General features: G+C 38.5%; 1 protein-coding gene and 3 pseudogenes across 3 annotated transcripts; 2 read left to right on the top strand and 2 right to left on the bottom strand.

The window, feature by feature from the left end:
• LOC148854100 (AAA-ATPase ASD, mitochondrial pseudogene) lies at nt 1-1,986 on the bottom strand (annotated as a pseudogene). The gene has a single exon (XR_016112879.1). The product of XR_016112879.1 is annotated as an AAA-ATPase ASD, mitochondrial pseudogene (transcript).
• LOC148854099 (DDT domain-containing protein DDR4-like) lies at nt 1,962-5,439 on the top strand. Its single transcript, XM_088984361.1, has 2 exons — nt 1,962-2,098; nt 4,258-5,439. The coding sequence occupies exon 2, from the start codon at nt 4,320-4,322 to the stop codon at nt 5,040-5,042; it is 723 nt and encodes a 240-aa protein (XP_088840487.1). The 5' UTR covers nt 1,962-2,098; nt 4,258-4,319; the 3' UTR covers nt 5,043-5,439.
• Nucleotides 5,440-8,732: 3,293 nt separating this feature from the next.
• LOC148854098 (secreted RxLR effector protein 161 pseudogene) lies at nt 8,733-9,400 on the top strand (annotated as a pseudogene).
• A 3,264-nt stretch (nt 9,401-12,664) lies between these two features.
• LOC148854097 (AAA-ATPase ASD, mitochondrial pseudogene) lies at nt 12,665-14,845 on the bottom strand (annotated as a pseudogene). The gene has a single exon (XR_016112490.1). The product of XR_016112490.1 is annotated as an AAA-ATPase ASD, mitochondrial pseudogene (transcript).
• Nucleotides 14,846-17,489: the final 2,644 nt, after the last annotated feature.

The following is a 17,489-nucleotide window of genomic DNA, read 5'->3' as shown; positions in this document are numbered from 1 at the left end:
TAGCAAACATAAATTGATCTTTGACCTCAAATGATGATATATAAATATGCAGACAGGAAAATACATCCGAACTTAATGAACTCAACGTTGGTGTAATCTTACGGCCTACCCTACAATTAAGTTTTATCTGCAAATCACAACAATATAGAAAAAACCACAGCCAGATTTTATATGGACTCCATTTCGATTTTATAATCCATCTTATTCCAAATCGTCTTTCAAACTGCTTACTGAGTCTCTTTCTGTTCTGTTTTGGGTGACGATTCGCCCTCCTCTCCTTGCTTGGAAGCTGAAGCCGAAGCCTGAGCTTTCTCTTTCCTTTTCCCATCTTCCTCTGCCTTCTCTTTGCCTTTTTTTTCTGCCTTCAACTTGCTAGCTTCTCCCTTCGCCGTCTCCAGTACTTTGATCAAATTATCCAGGCAGCTTGACTCGGTCTTTTTCTGTTCAGTTTTGGTTGACGATTCATCCTCCTTCCCTCCTTCCTTGGAAGTTGATGACCCATCTCCCTTGGCCAATGCCTCCGCCTTCTCTTTGGCTTCTTCTTCCGCCTTCAAGATGGCTTCCTCCGCCGCCGTCTCCAGTGCTTTGATCAGATTCTCCAGGCAGCTCTCAGCATTTCCATTTAGAGTTTTAGGCATCAAATTCTCGGCAACATCAGCGGGGGTAATTTTCGTTTCCTCCATCAGACGGCCAATCTTCTCGAACAATTCGTGAGAGTCGAGGTTGAGATAATTCTTGGCCAGAACCTTGAAAGCTTCAAAGGTACAGTAGGACAATTCGATGTGCTTGTCCATCCGACCTCTTCGGATGAGAGCAGGGTCTAGTTTTTCAATGTGGTTTGTGGTGAAAACAACGAGCCTCTCGCTGCCGCAGGCTGACCATAGCCCGTCGATAAAATTCAAAAGCCCGGAGAGGGTAACTTTGCTACCTTCATCCTTGGCCTGGTCTCGAGCAGCCTTCACTGGGTCTGCCTCCTTGTCTTCCTCCTCTTCCTTCTTCTCCTTCTTCCTCTGTCCCGTAAGATCAAGCGAACAGTCGATGTCCTCGATCACGATGATCGACCTTCTGGACGTCTCGATCAACAGCTTCCTCAGCTCCGTGTTGTTCTTCACGGCCGTTAATTCGACGTCATAGACATCGTAATCCAGGTGATTGGCCATGGCGGCGATCATGGTAGACTTACCAGTTCCGGGAGGACCATAGAGTAGATACCCTCGCTTCCATGCCTTGCCAATCTTCGCGTAGTACTCTTTGCCTTTTCTGAAAGTACTGAGGTCATCGATGATCTCTTGCTTCTTGTCGGGATCCATGGCCAGCGTTTGAAACGTCGCCGGGTGCTCGAACACTACGTGACTCCACACCTTACTTCTGTAACCATGCCAATTGCTGCTGGGGTTGTTGGTGAAAAGCTTGCGCTGCCGGTTTTGCACGGCGATGACCTTGCCTTGGTCCACGACGTACTTCAAGTAGGAGCCGTTGATAAGCTCCCGGTGACGCTTATGGAAGGTGAGAGTGTAGGAACGCCGGTCGTCGGAGGCGGGATAGAAAGAGATGTACTGAGTCCTGGGAACGATTTTGTTGGAAGACCACCAGAGCTTGACGCCATGGAAGTCATCGGTGATCTCCTCGTTATCGTCCATGCTGAGGACGATATTTTTGTCTTCCTTGCCGACATCGGCCTTGAGGCGTTTAGCACCTTTGGAACAATTGGAGATGAGATAAGACTGGATAGTTGTGAAGACCTCGCTGCGCTTGAAGCTGTCACCGCTGTACTCGTGGAAGGTAATTCGGACGTAAGGGTAGAAAAAGTTGAGGAAGCGATGGTAGTATCTCTCAATGAAAGTTCGAAGCTGGTGCGGGAAGTGCTGCTGAAACGTGAGGAACAGTATGCCCGCCATGGCCGATCCAAATCCCGCCCACATCTCCCCCGGCGTCATGCTTTCTTCTTCTTCTTCGATCAAGAGAATAAGAGAAAAAGGCAGATGAGGGCATTTGGGGTGTTTGGGGTTATATATATAATTTATATATTTGTCGAAAGAGATGAAGGTGATGAGAGAACTGTAAACTGTAGATTGAGTTCTCGATCGGCAACTGCGAGGTAAGTTCTCTGATCTCATCCACGTCTTACGGCTTTCGTGAATCGTGATCTACGTTATTATTTCACATGCAACGTCATATGGCATTTGAAATCTAATATAATATATATAGAAGATTTAGTTTTTAAAAAGATAGATAAATAGCAATTAGACAACCCACTAACAGGCAATAGCCCATAGCTCGAAAAATAGATAATGATATTTTTTGAGAATTGCTGTTATAACAATTTATTATTTTAAAAATGAAGAAAATGTAAAAATAATTATTTATAATTATTTCTATTTATATCTTAAAATTGTAATAAATATAAATTTAACATTATTAATTTCATAATATAAATTTAATATTATTAATTCTCCGTAAGGTCATTCATTAGTTTGTTTTGTTAAAATAAAACGATGGGTGTCAAGTAGAGGAACTGAGTCAATTATCGAAAAGACCGAGTGGGTTAACACGTCATGCCCCCCAACAACCTAAGTTTTGGCGTATTCCACTCCACCTGCCTAGAATGCCGGCTCCTCCTCTCCTCTCCTCTCCTCTCTCACGGAGTCAACTAAGAATAATGTCTGAACTGAATTGAACGACAATAAATGATATTTTATTGGTAAACTAATCGTATATTATTAAGGTGTTTTTATTGTTCAGTTCATCCCAATAAATCTTTTTTATACGTTCAGTTGGGGTAGGTGCCAGTTTGAAATTGATAACAATACAGGGTGGGTATTGGTGTTTTAGGTGGGGGTATTTGAAATTTTGATTTATTGTAGGTCTATAGTGAAATTTTGAATTCTGAGGTGGAATACAGTATAGTTTTTACTATTATTAATGCTAAAAAGAATGGAATTGATAAAAAATGCTACAAAAGAATGGATACAGTCTAGAATTGTGCCAAACACCCCTTCAGTATTATGCTTACCCCCACCACATAACCCCCTTACACCATCTTGCTTAACAAATTATATTCTGAAAATGTCTGGAATACCCATGTCCTATCCCTCTACAGAATTTTTGGAAATGGAGAGCCATATCTTTGTTTCCTGTATCTGTGCCTATGTCTGGCTCACCTATTGGTCAAGTTAGGAATGCAACTGATGTGATTGAATCACATATAACTAGATGGAACTTTGATTCATTGATATTTGGATTTGCATTGAATCTTGTCCATAGGATTTTTATAAGGCACGGTTCAGTCTTGGATATTGAATATTATTAATAAATTAAACTAAAAATGATAAAAATATTTTATGCTATTAATATAATTGACAAAAAGTGACTTTAATATGAAGTTAATTGAAGGAACCTAGGAGTAGCTCCAATAAGTGAAAAAATGAGAGAAAGTAGATTAAAATGATTTTGTCACATGCATAAAAGACCATTAATAGCACCAATAAGAAGAAAGATCTATTGTAAGTTGAAGGGGCTACAACTGCATGGACTAGGGGAAGACTGAAAAGGACATGGGTCGTAGTAAGAAATGATTTAGGGGGTATTCTGTTTGTGGTTGTGTTTGTTTTTCATCTGGTTCACGAACACAAATAGCATTCAGTTGCTATTTATATGCCCATGGTTCCAGAACCAGCAAAATGGCCTTTTTTCGAACACAACATTTTATAGATTTTTCAACCAGGAAACATTGTTCACTGATATAAGCATGGCATTGTCAATTATATGGTTTATCTCACAGACCAATATGGCTCCAGTCATAATGTCTCTATTTGATGATGACCGTACAATCAAATGTAGATAGTTAAAGTAGATGTACAGGTGTGGCTAAAAAAAAAAGAACCATTAACAAAGCAACCTCTTTTTGCATTGTGTGGTTCCAAGATAAAATGTCATTTCAAAAAAAAAAAAGATTGGTATGGTTTTGAAATTAAATCACCCTTTTTTAAAACCACGAACCAAACAGCACCTTAATCGCTCATACTTTAACAATGGATATAACAGTAACCAGAATGGAATGGTGAAACAGTATTCATATAGCTGACCTCGTATAGTTAGGACAGGGCTTAGATGATGATGGTCATATCTGATTGTATTGGATCAGATGGGGTGGATTCATCTTTAATCCATTTATAAACAGATCAGATTTAGATCACTTTATTTGGATTCAATTCAAATTTGAATTCAGAAAAATGAATTAACATTTGCATGTTGCAGCCCTTTGTCCATTCTATTGTTTGTAAGGCATCTACCACCATGCTTCTGTGATAATCTAGTAAATGATATGCAGCGATCGGAGAAGGCAGAGGCCAGAGAAGTACTCAAAATTTGTTGAAGCTGTTTCAGATGAGGTGGACTTTGACAGTGATGATGATATAGTTGGAGAAGCAGTATATGATGAGGAGTATATAAGGAGCCGGAAACAACGGAAGGTCTCCAGCAGCTCTGAGGGAGATGAGGAACACCATTGGGATGAAGAAAATGCTGAAGATGAGGAGGATGATGAATATGATGATTCTTTTAGTAGTGAGGATACTGATGAGCTACAAAGACCTAAGAATTTTTCTAGTCGAAGGAGGGGAACTAAATTAAGATCTGTTGATGAGATCCAGTCAGGTCTGAGGCGAAGCAAGAGGGCTACACGAAACCAAATAAATTATGGACACTATGAGGTGTCAGATTCTGAAACTGAGACAAAACCTGAGAAGTCCAATACATCGGATGGTCACTCTGATGCAAGCAATAATGTGTCATCAATGGCGAGCGGTGATTCTCGGCACAATGATGAGGAGGAAATGAAAGTTGAACAAGCAGTTGAAGACTACAATGAGACGGCCGAAAAGGAACAGCCTCAGCCACCTGAAAAAGCAAATGGCCTAGGCCAAGAAGAGGTTGAGGGTGTACAAAGGAGATTCTTATACTTAAACGAGCTTGCCCCGGGCAGTGGTTTTGATGATGGCCCTGGCATGCTAATGAAAGATGAAGACTCCGATAACTTCTGAAGCATCCTTTGAAGAATCTGCGTTCATGCAGACTTGTAGTTGTAGATCATTTGCGGAGGTGTTGTCCTCTTCCTCAAGGAAGCTGGTTGTACGATAGATTCATCTGTGTTGGCTATTCTGTCCTCTCCTTCCCATGGCATAATACGACCAGCCACTCGGATGTAATTTTTTCAAAGCCGTCTGTCAGGAAGCACAGAAAACTATATGATATTGAGTATTGTGTAGAAACTATAACAGGGTAGTCATTAAATTTACATCCACAGCGATGTATTATCACTAGATGGGAATTTATAGATTATAGGACGTCCTTGATCTGTGTGCTCTTATTCTGTCAATGTACTATACACATGAAACTAATATGCCATCCATAAAGAATTGTTGGCTTTTAGATGTCCAAGCCCACCTGCTTTCTTTCTGCAAGTTCGAGTTTGATCGGTTGGCACTTGGCAGAATGATGTATCAGAGAACTGACTCTTGTTGTAACGGAACTATTCCCTCACGAGGTAAGAATGTTTCTTTATTGGTTTCAGCTTTGAAACTCTTGTGTTCTTGGGAATTAAAATTGTGTCTACTTAGTATGGCTTTTGCGAGTAAATAGCTTCTACCACACCGCCAGTTATTGTGTTGGCCATGCGTTACATGGTAGGAAATTAGAAATCCTTACACAAGCAATCAAGCCACAATTGTTAGACGATTGCCAAAGATTAATGGCATTTCGACTCGCATGGTGAAGGACAGATAAGCTTGATATTAGGGATTCTTTCTTACAGAAGATGCTCTTTGTTCTATACGCCACTAGTCTTGTATATCATAGGAGAGTAGTTGTGCATGCATTTGCAATGAAGGATAATGAGATTGCAAAAGATTTTTATTCTAAAATAAAAGAAATAATCAATCAAATTAGAGCCTGTGGGGAGATTATTTTTGACAAGAAAATTGTCGAAAAAAATCTAATCTCTTGTACAGAGAGATATGATCCAATAAATTTGGTGATAGAAGAAACAAAGGATTTAGAAAATTATCACCAACTGAATTGATGGGTTCTCTCGAGACATTTGAAAATAGCCGTGACAGGTAGAACAAAAATTCGGTTGAAGCTGCATTTTAGTCTAAAGTTAATCTGCGGTCTCATAAAACAAAAGTTGATGGAAGAAAGTGACAAGGAAAACCAAAAGAAAATAATGACAAGTATTCTTCATGTGGTATTTGGAAGAAGATAAACCATTTGGAGAAAGATTGCTAGTTCAAAGGAAAACCACAGTGCCAAAATTGTAAAAAATTTGGCCATGTTGAAAAAGTTTGTAGATTCAAGAAAACCCATCAAGCTAATTTTTTAGAAAAGAAAATTGAGAAAAATAATCTCTTTTATGTTTGTCATTCTACAATAGAAGAAAAAAATGATACTTGGTATCTTGACAGTGGGTGCAGTAACCACATGACTAAAAATGAAAGCATTTTTCATAGTCTTGATAAGATCAAGACAAAAGTCAAAATTGGTAACGACGACTTGTTGGAAGCAATCGGCAAAAGCACCATTGTAGTTGACACCAAACAAAGCAAGAAATACATAAATGATATACTTTTGGTCCCCAATATTGATCAAAATCTACTCAGTGTGGGCTAAATGATAGAAAGAGGTTATTATTTACATTTTGAGGGAAATTCTTGCACAATCTATGATAAGCAAGACAAGTCCCTTGAAATTGTAAAAACAAAAATGATAGAAAACAGATGCTTTCCCATTCAATGGAGAGATGCAAGTTACATAACAATGCAAGCACAAGTGGACGAGTCGTGACTATGGCATAGAAGATTCGAACACTTTAATTTCCATGGATTAAGGATTCTTCAGCAGAACAACATGAGGCGTGACCTACCAGCTATCAAGGAGTTCAACAATGTCTGTGAAGGGTGTATGCTCAGAAAATAACATCGACAACCCTTCCCATCTGGCAAAGCTTGGAGAGCCAAAGAGCCATTGGAGTTAATTTATACAGATGTTTGTGGTTCAATGCGTATACTCCATCAAATAATCAAACTAGATATTTCATCATCTTCATTGATGATTATACTAGAATGACATGGGTATATTTCTTGCGAGAAAAATTGCAGGTTTTTTATATTTTTTAAAAATTCAAACCCCGTGTTGAGAAGTAAAATGGTCACAACTTCAAGATCATAAGACGTGATAGAGGCAAAGAATACACTTCTAATGAATTCAACAAGTTCGGTGAAGATGAAGGCATGGAGCATCAATTTACAGTCGGGTACTCTCCAGAACAAAATGGAGTATCCGAAAGAAAAAACATAACAATTATGGAGATTGCAAGAGCCATGCTCATGGAAAAGGGTCTTCCCAAAATTTTATGGGCAGAAGTAGTAAGCACTGCTATCTATCTGCTCAACAGATGTCCTACTAAAGTTGTGCAAGATAGGACACCAATTAAAGCTTGGGGTGGGCAAAGACCATCAGCAAAGCATCTCAGAGTTTTTGGATGCATATGCTACACCCATGTCCCATAGGAGAAAAGATGCAAACTAGATGAGAAGACTGAGAAAGGAATTTTCTTAGGTTATAGCATTCAATCAAAAGGCTATTGAGTCTATAACTTAAGGAAAGAAAAATTCATAATCAGTCGAGACATAAGCTTTGACGAGGATGCTACATACAATTGGGAGACAAAAGAAGTTGAATGAAAGACTATCAACTTGCATCTATTACCAAGTCAAAGAATGGAAGAAGATCATGATCAAATCAGTTCACCAAAACAATCGAAACTAGAACAAGCTTCACAGTCTACCCCGAAATCACCACCAAGGCGAACTAAATCCTTAACAAAAATTTATGAAACATGCAATTTGATGATCATAGAACCATAAAGTTTTGAAGAAACTTTTAATGAAGAAAACTAGAGAAAAGCTATGGATGAAGAGATAAAAATGATTGAAAAAAATGAGACTTTGGAGCTTTTGGATCGTCCACAACACAAAGACACTATTGGAGTTAAGTGGGTCTAAAGACAAAGTTTAAATAAAATGGTATCGACTACAATGAGACATTTGCTCCAGTTGCTTGTCTTGTCACAATTAGGGCATTGATAGCAATAGCTGCACAGAAGAAATAAAAAACTTTTCAATTTGATGTAAATTATGCATTCTTCAATGGCTATCTTAATGATGAAATCTATGTGGAGCACCTCAAGGGTTCATGGTGCAAGGACAAAAAGACAAAATTCTTAGATTAAAGAAGGCACTATATGGCTTAAAATAAGCTCCACGAGCTTGATACAGCAGAATCGACAATTACTTCTTGGAGCAAGGATTTAGGAGGAGCTATAGTGAACCAACACTCTACATCAAAACTCAAGGTACAAATGACAATCTCATTGTTTCTCTATATGTTGATGATCTTATTTATACTCGAAATAATGAGAATATGGTCAAGAAGTTCAAAAAAGACATAATGAAGACTTTTGAGATGACTGATTTAGGCCTAATGCACTATTTTATTGGAATTGAAATAACTCAAGAAGAATAAGGGACATTCATCTCTCAAAAGAAGTATACATAAACTCTTTTGAAAAATTCAAAATGGAGGGGTGCAAAACAGCTTCCACTCCACTAGACAACACTAAAGCACTCAAAAAGGAAGATGGCTCACTAAAGGCAAATGAATCACAATTTTGAAGTATGATTGGAAGTCTTCTCTATTTAACTGCTACAAGACCAGACATCATGTATGCGGTTAGTCTACTATCAAGATTCATGCAGAATCCAAATCAAGTCCACCATGGAGCAACTAAAAGAATAATAAGGTATTTGCAAGGTACAAAGAGTTATGGAATTTGGTACAAAGTCACACATGACTCTAAGCTCATTGGCTACACAGATAGTGATTGGGCAGGTTCGGTAGAAGACATGAAAAGTACATCTGCTATGCTTTCACACTTGGATCAGGGATATTTTCTTGGGCTTCAAAGAAGCAAACAACTGTTGCCCAATCATCAACTGAAGCAGAATATATTGCAACAGCAAAAACAACGAGCCAAACTATATGGCTCAAAATTATACTTGATGACATGGGAGAACCACAAGTTGGTGCTACTGAAATCCATTGCGATAGCAAATCTGCTATTGCAATGGCAAAGAATCCCATATTTCACAGCAAAACCAAACATATTGGGATCAAGTATCACTTTATCAGAGAAGTTGAAGAAAACAAAGAAATAGAACTCAGACATTGCAAAACTAAAAGACAGTTAGTTGACATATTCACAAAGGCTCTACCAAGAGGCAAGTTCGAATTGTTACGAGACATGATTGGAGTTGCTGAAATGTGTATCAATGAGGAGTATTAAATGTTGCTACACTTTTTTAGAAGACATTTGAATATGCTCTTTCGAAGAACAGTAAAGTTAAGCTACTTCCAAAGTTTGTTTCTTTCCAAAATGTGTTGTTACACCTCTCAAAATTAGTTAGTTCCCATGTTAGCGGATTCTGCTCCCAAAGTGTGTTAATGCCTGTCGTTGTTCAATGTAAGTCGGTTCACCATCAACAGACTCCATCTACTATAAAAATCCCTCTTCTGTACTGATTCGAATCATCAGAGAGAAATACCAAAATACTACAAATTTTTTATATCGTTCAACTAACTTCTATTCTGTTTTGTATCATATTTTTTTTTTTTACAGTATTTACTATTACTATCATCCGCAACCATCCAGACTGTGTAGTTGTATATCATTTGCGGAGGTGTTGTCCTCTTCCTCAAGGAAGCTGGTTGTACAATAGATTCATCTGTGTTGGCTATTCTGTCCTCTCCTTCCCTTGGCATAATACGACCAGCCACTCGGATGTAATTTTTTCAAAGCCGTCTGTCAGGAAGCACAGAAAACTATATGATATTGAGTATTGTGTAGAAACTATAACAGGGTAGTCATTAAATTTACATCCACAGCGATGTATTATCACTAGATGGGAATTTATAGATTATAGGACGTCCTTGATCGGTGTGCTCTTATTCAGTCAATGTACTATACACATGAAACTAATATGCCGCCATCCATAAAGAACTGTTGGCTTTTAGATGTCCAAGCCCACCTGATTTCTTTCTGCAAGTTCGAGTTTGATCGGTTGGCACTTGGCAGAATGATGTATCAGAGAACTGACTCTTGTTGTAACGGAACTATTCCCTCACGAGGTAAGAATGTTTCTTTATTGGTTTCTGCTTTGAAATTCTTGTGTTCATGAGAATTAAAATTGTGTCTACTTAGTATGGCTTTTGCGAGTAAATAGCTTCTACCACACCGCCAGTTACTGTGTTGGCCATGTGTTACATGGTAGGAAATTAGAAATCCTTACACAAGCAATCAAGCCACAATTGTTAGACAATTGCCAAAGATTAATGGCATTTGGACTCACATGGTGAAGGACAGATAAGCTTGATATTAGGGATTCTTTCTTACAGAAGATGCTCTTTGTTCTATACGCCACTAGTCTTGTATATCATAGGAGAGTAGTTGTGCATGCATTTGCAATGACGTACTCGTCTCTTGCTTTCTTATTGCTTTTACTATTTTAGTTTTTTTTGTTGACCTTCAGCCTAGTTGTCTCTTTGCTTCCCCGAGAGCTTGGATAAAGTTCAGTTGGCATTTATCTGCGTTCTCTTCTGGACTTGGGCATCAGGCTTTCTACAACATCCGCGGGAGTGATGTAGGTCTGATCCAACGGGCAACAGTTGGTGGATGGTCGCCAACAGAGGACGTGAGTCTTGAGTCTAGGTCTAACTAATTATTCATTCGAATTTATTTTTAACTATTCAATGTGCTTGTCTATCCTACTTCCTACCTCATGAAATTTCGTTAATGGTAATTGGTAAAGTATGACTAATCTCTCCCCTCTGCAAGAAACCGCGAAAGTGTAAACTTTCCGCTGTTGACGTTCTTTTCTTTAGTAATGGGATTCTTGTTTCCTTCTGTCACCATCAAAATGACTTCTCAGTCTTCTTTTGGCCAGTAAGATCGAGGGAGCATCAATTTCCTGCAGACTTTTGTCTCGATCAGTAACTCCCAGTCTCCCATAGTTGTTGCTTTCTATTTTTCATAGCGATGAGCTGAATAGATTTTGGCCATGGCTGATCGCTGATGGCAGCGATCATGGTGAAATTCTCTCTGATGGACCAATAGAGGTGGTACCCACTCTTCCACACTTTCCCGATACTTGCATGGTGATGAGGAATGTGTCAATATCCTTGCTTCTTGTCAGGGTCCATCGCCATCATTTGGAGAATTGCTAGGTGGAGGCCACATGTTTCTAGGCATGGTTTTAGAGATTTTTAAGAGTGGAGTTTCCTTCGCCGGTTATTCACTCTGATCACATTTCTCTGCTTTAACACATGATGAATTCCCGATAACGCCCGTGGATTGTCAGCCTGTAGTATCTCCTCTCGGGCTCTGGATGGTAGGAGATGGAACTGTGTAGCGAGTGCGGATCTGCTCCTCACACTGACCTCACAGCATGTCTCGGCGCAAATTGGGAGCATCTTTTGTATTTGGGATAGTTTGAGTTAGTCCACTTCAGAATTCATATTGTGATTGTACAGTTCAGGTCTGTGTCAAGGGGGAAAGATTCCCAATTCACGCATTTGAGGAATTAATTTCCCAGTTCCGAGGTGGAGTGGACTATAAAAAGGCCTATTATTATGGGGAGATGTTTACAATACATGGTGGGATGTGACTGAGGTGATGCGAGGAATGCTCTATGAGGAGGAAATCCCAATTCATGTGCGGTGGATCAATCTTGGTCAAAATCCAATCTGTCTGCAATCAAATTCATCAGTGACCCTCCCATGGTCACCCGTGCTCGAGCACCAGGTTGATGCTGTTTTTTGCACATCTTGGCCTTAAGCAGTTGTGCCACTATGCACTCTCGGACGTTTTGATACTGGAATACGTCCCAATAGCAGCAGACTTTGGCACTTCGCTTCATTCGTGGCAGTCTCCGGTGAACTCGTGGATTGAAAATTTGAAATATACATATGCAAGGATGAAAGAAGCTCATCAGCCTGTAGCCTTTAGGTACGTTTCACTGGAAAAACTTTAGCTGTTGGGGGCCAACTGCCTTTACTGTTGAGAGAGTTTCTGGGTTGAGCATGTTACCATGAGAATTTCTGGGTATCATCGTGTATTTCCCTTCTCTTCAGTGTTTTCTTTCTCTTCCGTGAGAAATGGAGGTTTGATGTGTTGAAAGCGTGTATGCGAGATATTCGTGATGTTCGACCGGATGACTTGCTCTGCACGGTTTTTGCTTTCAGGCTCAAATCCAAGTATCCAACAAAGGGCGTAGGGCGATGATGGCAGCGGATAGAAACTGGGGAGTCGAGACGAAGGAACGAGTAAATCATCAATGGCGCAGAGACGCACAACCGCTGGCAACTAGTAGCCTAGGCTATAGTCACTGTATCATGTGACTGTGAGTCTTATTATAAGAAGATAAAATCCCTTGGAAAAGAGTTTGGAGGGACCCCAAAAAGTGCTTTATCACCCCAGAAGGTAAATTCAGAATAAGTAAAATAGCAATCTGAATTTGTATCTCTCCACTCAAATAGCAAACATAAATAGATCTTTGACCTCAAATGATGATATATAAATATGCAGACAGGAAAATACATCCGAACTTAATGAACTCAAAGTTGGTGTAATCTTACGGCCCACCCTACAATTAAGTTTATCTGCAAATCACAACAATACAGAAAAACCACAGCCAGATTTTATCTGGACTCCCTTTCGATTTTCTAATCCATCTCATTCCAAATCGTCTTTCAAACTGCTTACTGAGTCTCTTTCTGTTCTGTTTTGGGTGACGATTCGCCCTCCTCTCCTTGCTTGGAAGCTGAAGCCGAAGCCGAAGCTTTCTCTTTCCTTTTCCCATCTTCCTCTGCCTTCTCTTTGCCTTTTTCTTCTGCCTTCAACTTGCTAGCTTCCTCCTTCGCCGTCTCCAGTACTTTGATCAAATTATCCAGGCAGCTTGACTCGGTCTTTTTCTGTTCAGTTTTGGTTGACGATTCATCCTCCTTCCCTCCTTCCTTGGAAGTTGATGACCCATCTCCCTTGGCCAATGCCTCCGCCTTCTCTTTGGCTTCTTCTTCCTTCTTCAAGATGGCTTCCTCCGCCGCCGTCTCCAGTGCTTTGATCAGATTCTCCATGCAGCTCTCAGCATTTCCAATTAGAGTTTTAGGCATCAAATTCTCGGCAACATCAGCAGGGGTAATTTTCGTTTCCTCCATCAGACGGCCAATCTTCTCGAACAATTCGTGAGAGTCGAGGTTGAGATAATTCTTGGCCAGAACCTTGAAAGCTTCAAAGGTACAGTAGGACAATTCGATGTGCTTGTCCATCCGACCTCTTCGGATGAGAGCAGGGTCTAGTTTTTCGACGTGATTTGTGGTGAAAACAACGAGCCTCTCGCTGCCGCAGGCCGACCATAGCCCGTCGATAAAATTCAAAAGCCCGGAGAGGGTAACTTTGCTACCTTCATCCTTGGCCTGGTCTCGAGCAGCCTTCACTGGATCTGCCTCCTTGTCTTCCTCCTCTTCCTTCTTCTCCTTCTTCCTCTGTCCCGTAAGATCAAGCGAACAGTCGATGTCCTCGATCACGATGATCGACCTGCTGGACGTCTCGATCAACAGCTTCCTCAGCTCCGTGTTGTTTTTCACGGCCGTTAATTCGACGTCATAGACATCGTAATCCAGATGATTGGCCATGGCGGCGATCATGGTAGACTTACCAGTTCCGGGAGGACCATAGAGTAGATACCCTCGCTTCCATGCCTTGCCAATCTTCGCGTAGTACTCTTTGCCTTTTCTGAAAGTACTGAGGTCATCGATGATCTCTTGCTTCTTGTCGGGATCCATGGCCAGCGTTTGAAACGTCGCCGGGTGCTCGAACACTACGTGACTCCACACCTTACTTCTGTAACCATGCCAATTGCTGCTGGGGTTGTTGGTGAAAAGCTTGCGCTGCCGGTTTTGCACGGCGATGACCTTGCCTTGGTCCACGACGTACTTCAAGTAGGAGCCGTTGATAAGCTCCCGGTGACGCTTATGGAAGGTGAGAGTGTAGGAACGCCGGTCGTCGGAGGCGGGATAGAAAGAGATGTACTGAGTCCTGGGAACGATTTTGTTGGAAGACCACCAGAGCTTGACGCCATGGAAGTCATCGGTGATCTCCTCGTTATCGTCCATGCTGAGGACGATATTTTTGTCTTCCTTGCCGACATCGGCCTTGAGGCGTTTAGCACCTTTGGAACAATTGGAGATGAGATAAGACTGGATAGTTGTGAAGACCTCGCTGCGCTTGAAACTGTCACCGCTGTACTCGTGGAAGGTAATTCGGACGTAAGGGTAGAAAAAGTTGAGGAAGCGATGGTAGTATCTCTCAATGAAAGTTCGAAGCTGGTGAGGGAAGTGCTGCTGAAACGTGAGGAACAGTATGCCCGCCATGGCCGATCCTAATCCCGCCCACATCTCCCCCGGCGTCATGCTTTCTTCTTCTTCTTCTTCGATCAAGAGAAGAAATGATGAAGGCAGATGAGGGCATTTGGGGTGTTTGGGGTTATATATATAATTTATATATTTGTCGAAGGAGATGAAGGTGATGACTGAGCTGTAAACTGTTGACTGAGTTCTCGATCGGCAACTGCGAGGTAAGTTCTCTGATCTCATCCACGTCTTACGGCTTTCGTGAATCGTGATCTGCGTTATTCCTTGGTTATGACTCATGAAGTCGGAGAATTAGATTTTCATGGCAACGTCAGATGGCATGTGAGATCTAATATAATATATATAGAAGGTTTTGTTTTTAGGAAGATAGACAAATAGCACTTACACAACCCACTACCACTACCAGGCAATAGTCTTGACATTTTTTGAGAAGTTGGTAGAATCTATTACTATTATTTTTAATCTCATTCATAAAAAATATAGAAAATAAATTTATTTATATTCTAATAATTATTAAAAATTATTTTTTAAAATAAATATTTCTTAAAATTTTAATAATTATTTAAAATATTAATAAATATAAATTTAACATTATTGATTTCATAATATAAATTTAATATTATTAATTCTCCGTACAGGTCATTCACTAGTTTTTTTTTGTTAAAATAAAACGACCGGTGTGAAGTAGAGGAAATGAGTCAATTAACGAAAAGACCGAATGGGTTAACACGTCATGCCCCCCAACAGCCAAAGTTTTGGCGTATTCCACTCCACCTGCCTAGAATGCCACCTCCTCTGATCCTCTCCTCTCCTCTCTCACGGAGTCAACTAAGAATAATGTCTGAACTGAATTGAACGACTGCTGCCGAGCCAAGCATAACAGGTGGCAAATATAAAAGAAGAAGAAGAATAGAGGAACTGTGAATGTGGTTTGGAAATGTAAGCCAAGTTTGAATAATTAGATCATTGCCTTGCAGAGATGACATATTGTATGACATGTAAGCCAACATCAATGAACTTGAAAAAAAAGGACTAAAAGTAATTTCCACATAACTTTTCTAATTGATGCAGACTTGATGGTCCAATTTGGACCATTTTTTAGTGTAATGGCTAGTTCCCAAGTAGGAAAATCGATGCTTTAAAAAACAAGCAAACTTGAGGTTCAAGTTTAAGAGTCACAAAAAAAAATTATATTTATACTACTTTAAAAAGTATGAATTGTCTCAAGAATATTTTTGTAATTTTCTAAATACAAAATTACTCTTCTATATTTAAATTTATTGATAAAAATGAGGGCAAATAGGGTAGTTGGTTATTGATATTAAACGACTTGAAAAGAGATAATATTAAGATTTTCAATGCATTCAATTCTCTCTCATTAAATCCAACATTTAAGGTATTATTTTGCATTCACCTTCATTGAATCATATATTTAAGACTTTTTTTTTCTCATTATTAAATCCTATAATTAAATCCATGCACAATAAATTTATAGTTTCAACAACATAAAACTTATACTTTTAATATCTATCTGGAAAAAAAAATAGTGTTTTCATGTAGGTGGTGGTAAGAAATTAAACCATCTGGGTCAAATGGGCTAATCCATGTTGCCAGAATTAAATAATAAAATTCAAAAATATATAAAATAAAAAAATATAGAAATTAAAAAAAATGGGAACGTTTCATCATCATATATTTGACATATAAAACAATAATATGTATGATAAACAATGTTTTAAAAACCGACCCGGAGGTTGACCTGCTTTTACCTTTGGGTCATAAGTCATCGGTTCGACTATCAAGATCAAACGAGTCAAACTGCTCTACATCAATGCTATGTGTGTGTGTGTAAAAATACATATTTTATCAATAAATAGTATAGTTATGTTTTATATATATTATAGTTATGTTTTCTATAAATTTTATAATTATGTTTTACATATATAACATATAATATACGTATTATGTTACATTTTTTATGTTTTTTTATTTATACAAAATATTAAATTTACAATTTGGGGCCAAAAAAGGGGTTTTTCGTGAAAATAGCAAGGCAAAGCACCTAAGGCCATTGGGATGTATAGATCTTGAGAAGTTATACAAAATAATAATAAAAAAAAGATAACCCTAATCAGACATCAGAGTGCAAAGTTATGTCGTCCAAAAGTTTGCATATAATTAAGTATGCAACCTGCAACCTGGTTACTGGGTCGAATAGGGCAATAGTTGAACCTCTCGAGTTTGACAGTTTTTAACTGAAAGGGAGAGTTTCAACAGAACAAACCCACGATCAAGGTCGATTGATAGTTTAAACGGTTTAATCGGCCAAGTCAACAACAAGTTGAAAACATTGATAATAAATAAGAAATGGTTTTTTAAAAATGGAAATAGAATGTAAAATTTAAAACCCATTGGAAGTAAAACTATTTTCATATTATCTCTCATTAAATCTCATATCTAAGGTATATTCTTTTATTAAATCCTATATTTAAGATATATTTTTCTCATTATTAAATTCTATGAATAAAATCCACAGCATTAATTTTAATAACATAAAAAATAAATATTTTGAAAAATAATTTGAAAACAAAACCATTTTCTTCCCTTTTGGTGGTGGGTAAGCAATTCAACCATTTGGGGTCAAATGGGTAAATAAATATTTCCATAATTAAATAATAAAAAATAAAATATATAATACAAAAAGAGAATTGGGCATGCCATTAATATTGTATATTCATTATACTGAACAAAAAATAAGTACGAAATGTAAGAAGTATTTTTATAAATGATGAAAATGGACACCAAAATTAAAATCAACTTAGAAATGAAATGATGTCATAGTCAAATAATAAAATTTTAAAAAATAGAAAATACAAAGAATTACAAAAATAAATGTTATACATAAGATTTAACGTTATACATTTATAAAAATAAAATATTGGATACAT

This window comes from Nelumbo lutea, chromosome 4 (assembly GCF_056320005.1).
Source record: "Nelumbo lutea isolate HS-2025 chromosome 4, American lotus-T2T, whole genome shotgun sequence".
Classification (NCBI taxonomy): domain Eukaryota; kingdom Viridiplantae; phylum Streptophyta; class Magnoliopsida; order Proteales; family Nelumbonaceae; genus Nelumbo; species Nelumbo lutea.
The sequence above is the reverse complement of the archived record's forward strand: the minus strand, read 5'-3'. Positions and strand labels throughout refer to the sequence as shown.

What these genes read in the sequence shown, in the direction of transcription:
- LOC148854099 (XM_088984361.1), top strand. Translation starts at nt 4,320, where the DNA reads ATGATATGCAGCGATCGGAGAAGGCAGAGGCCAGAGAAGTACTCAAAA.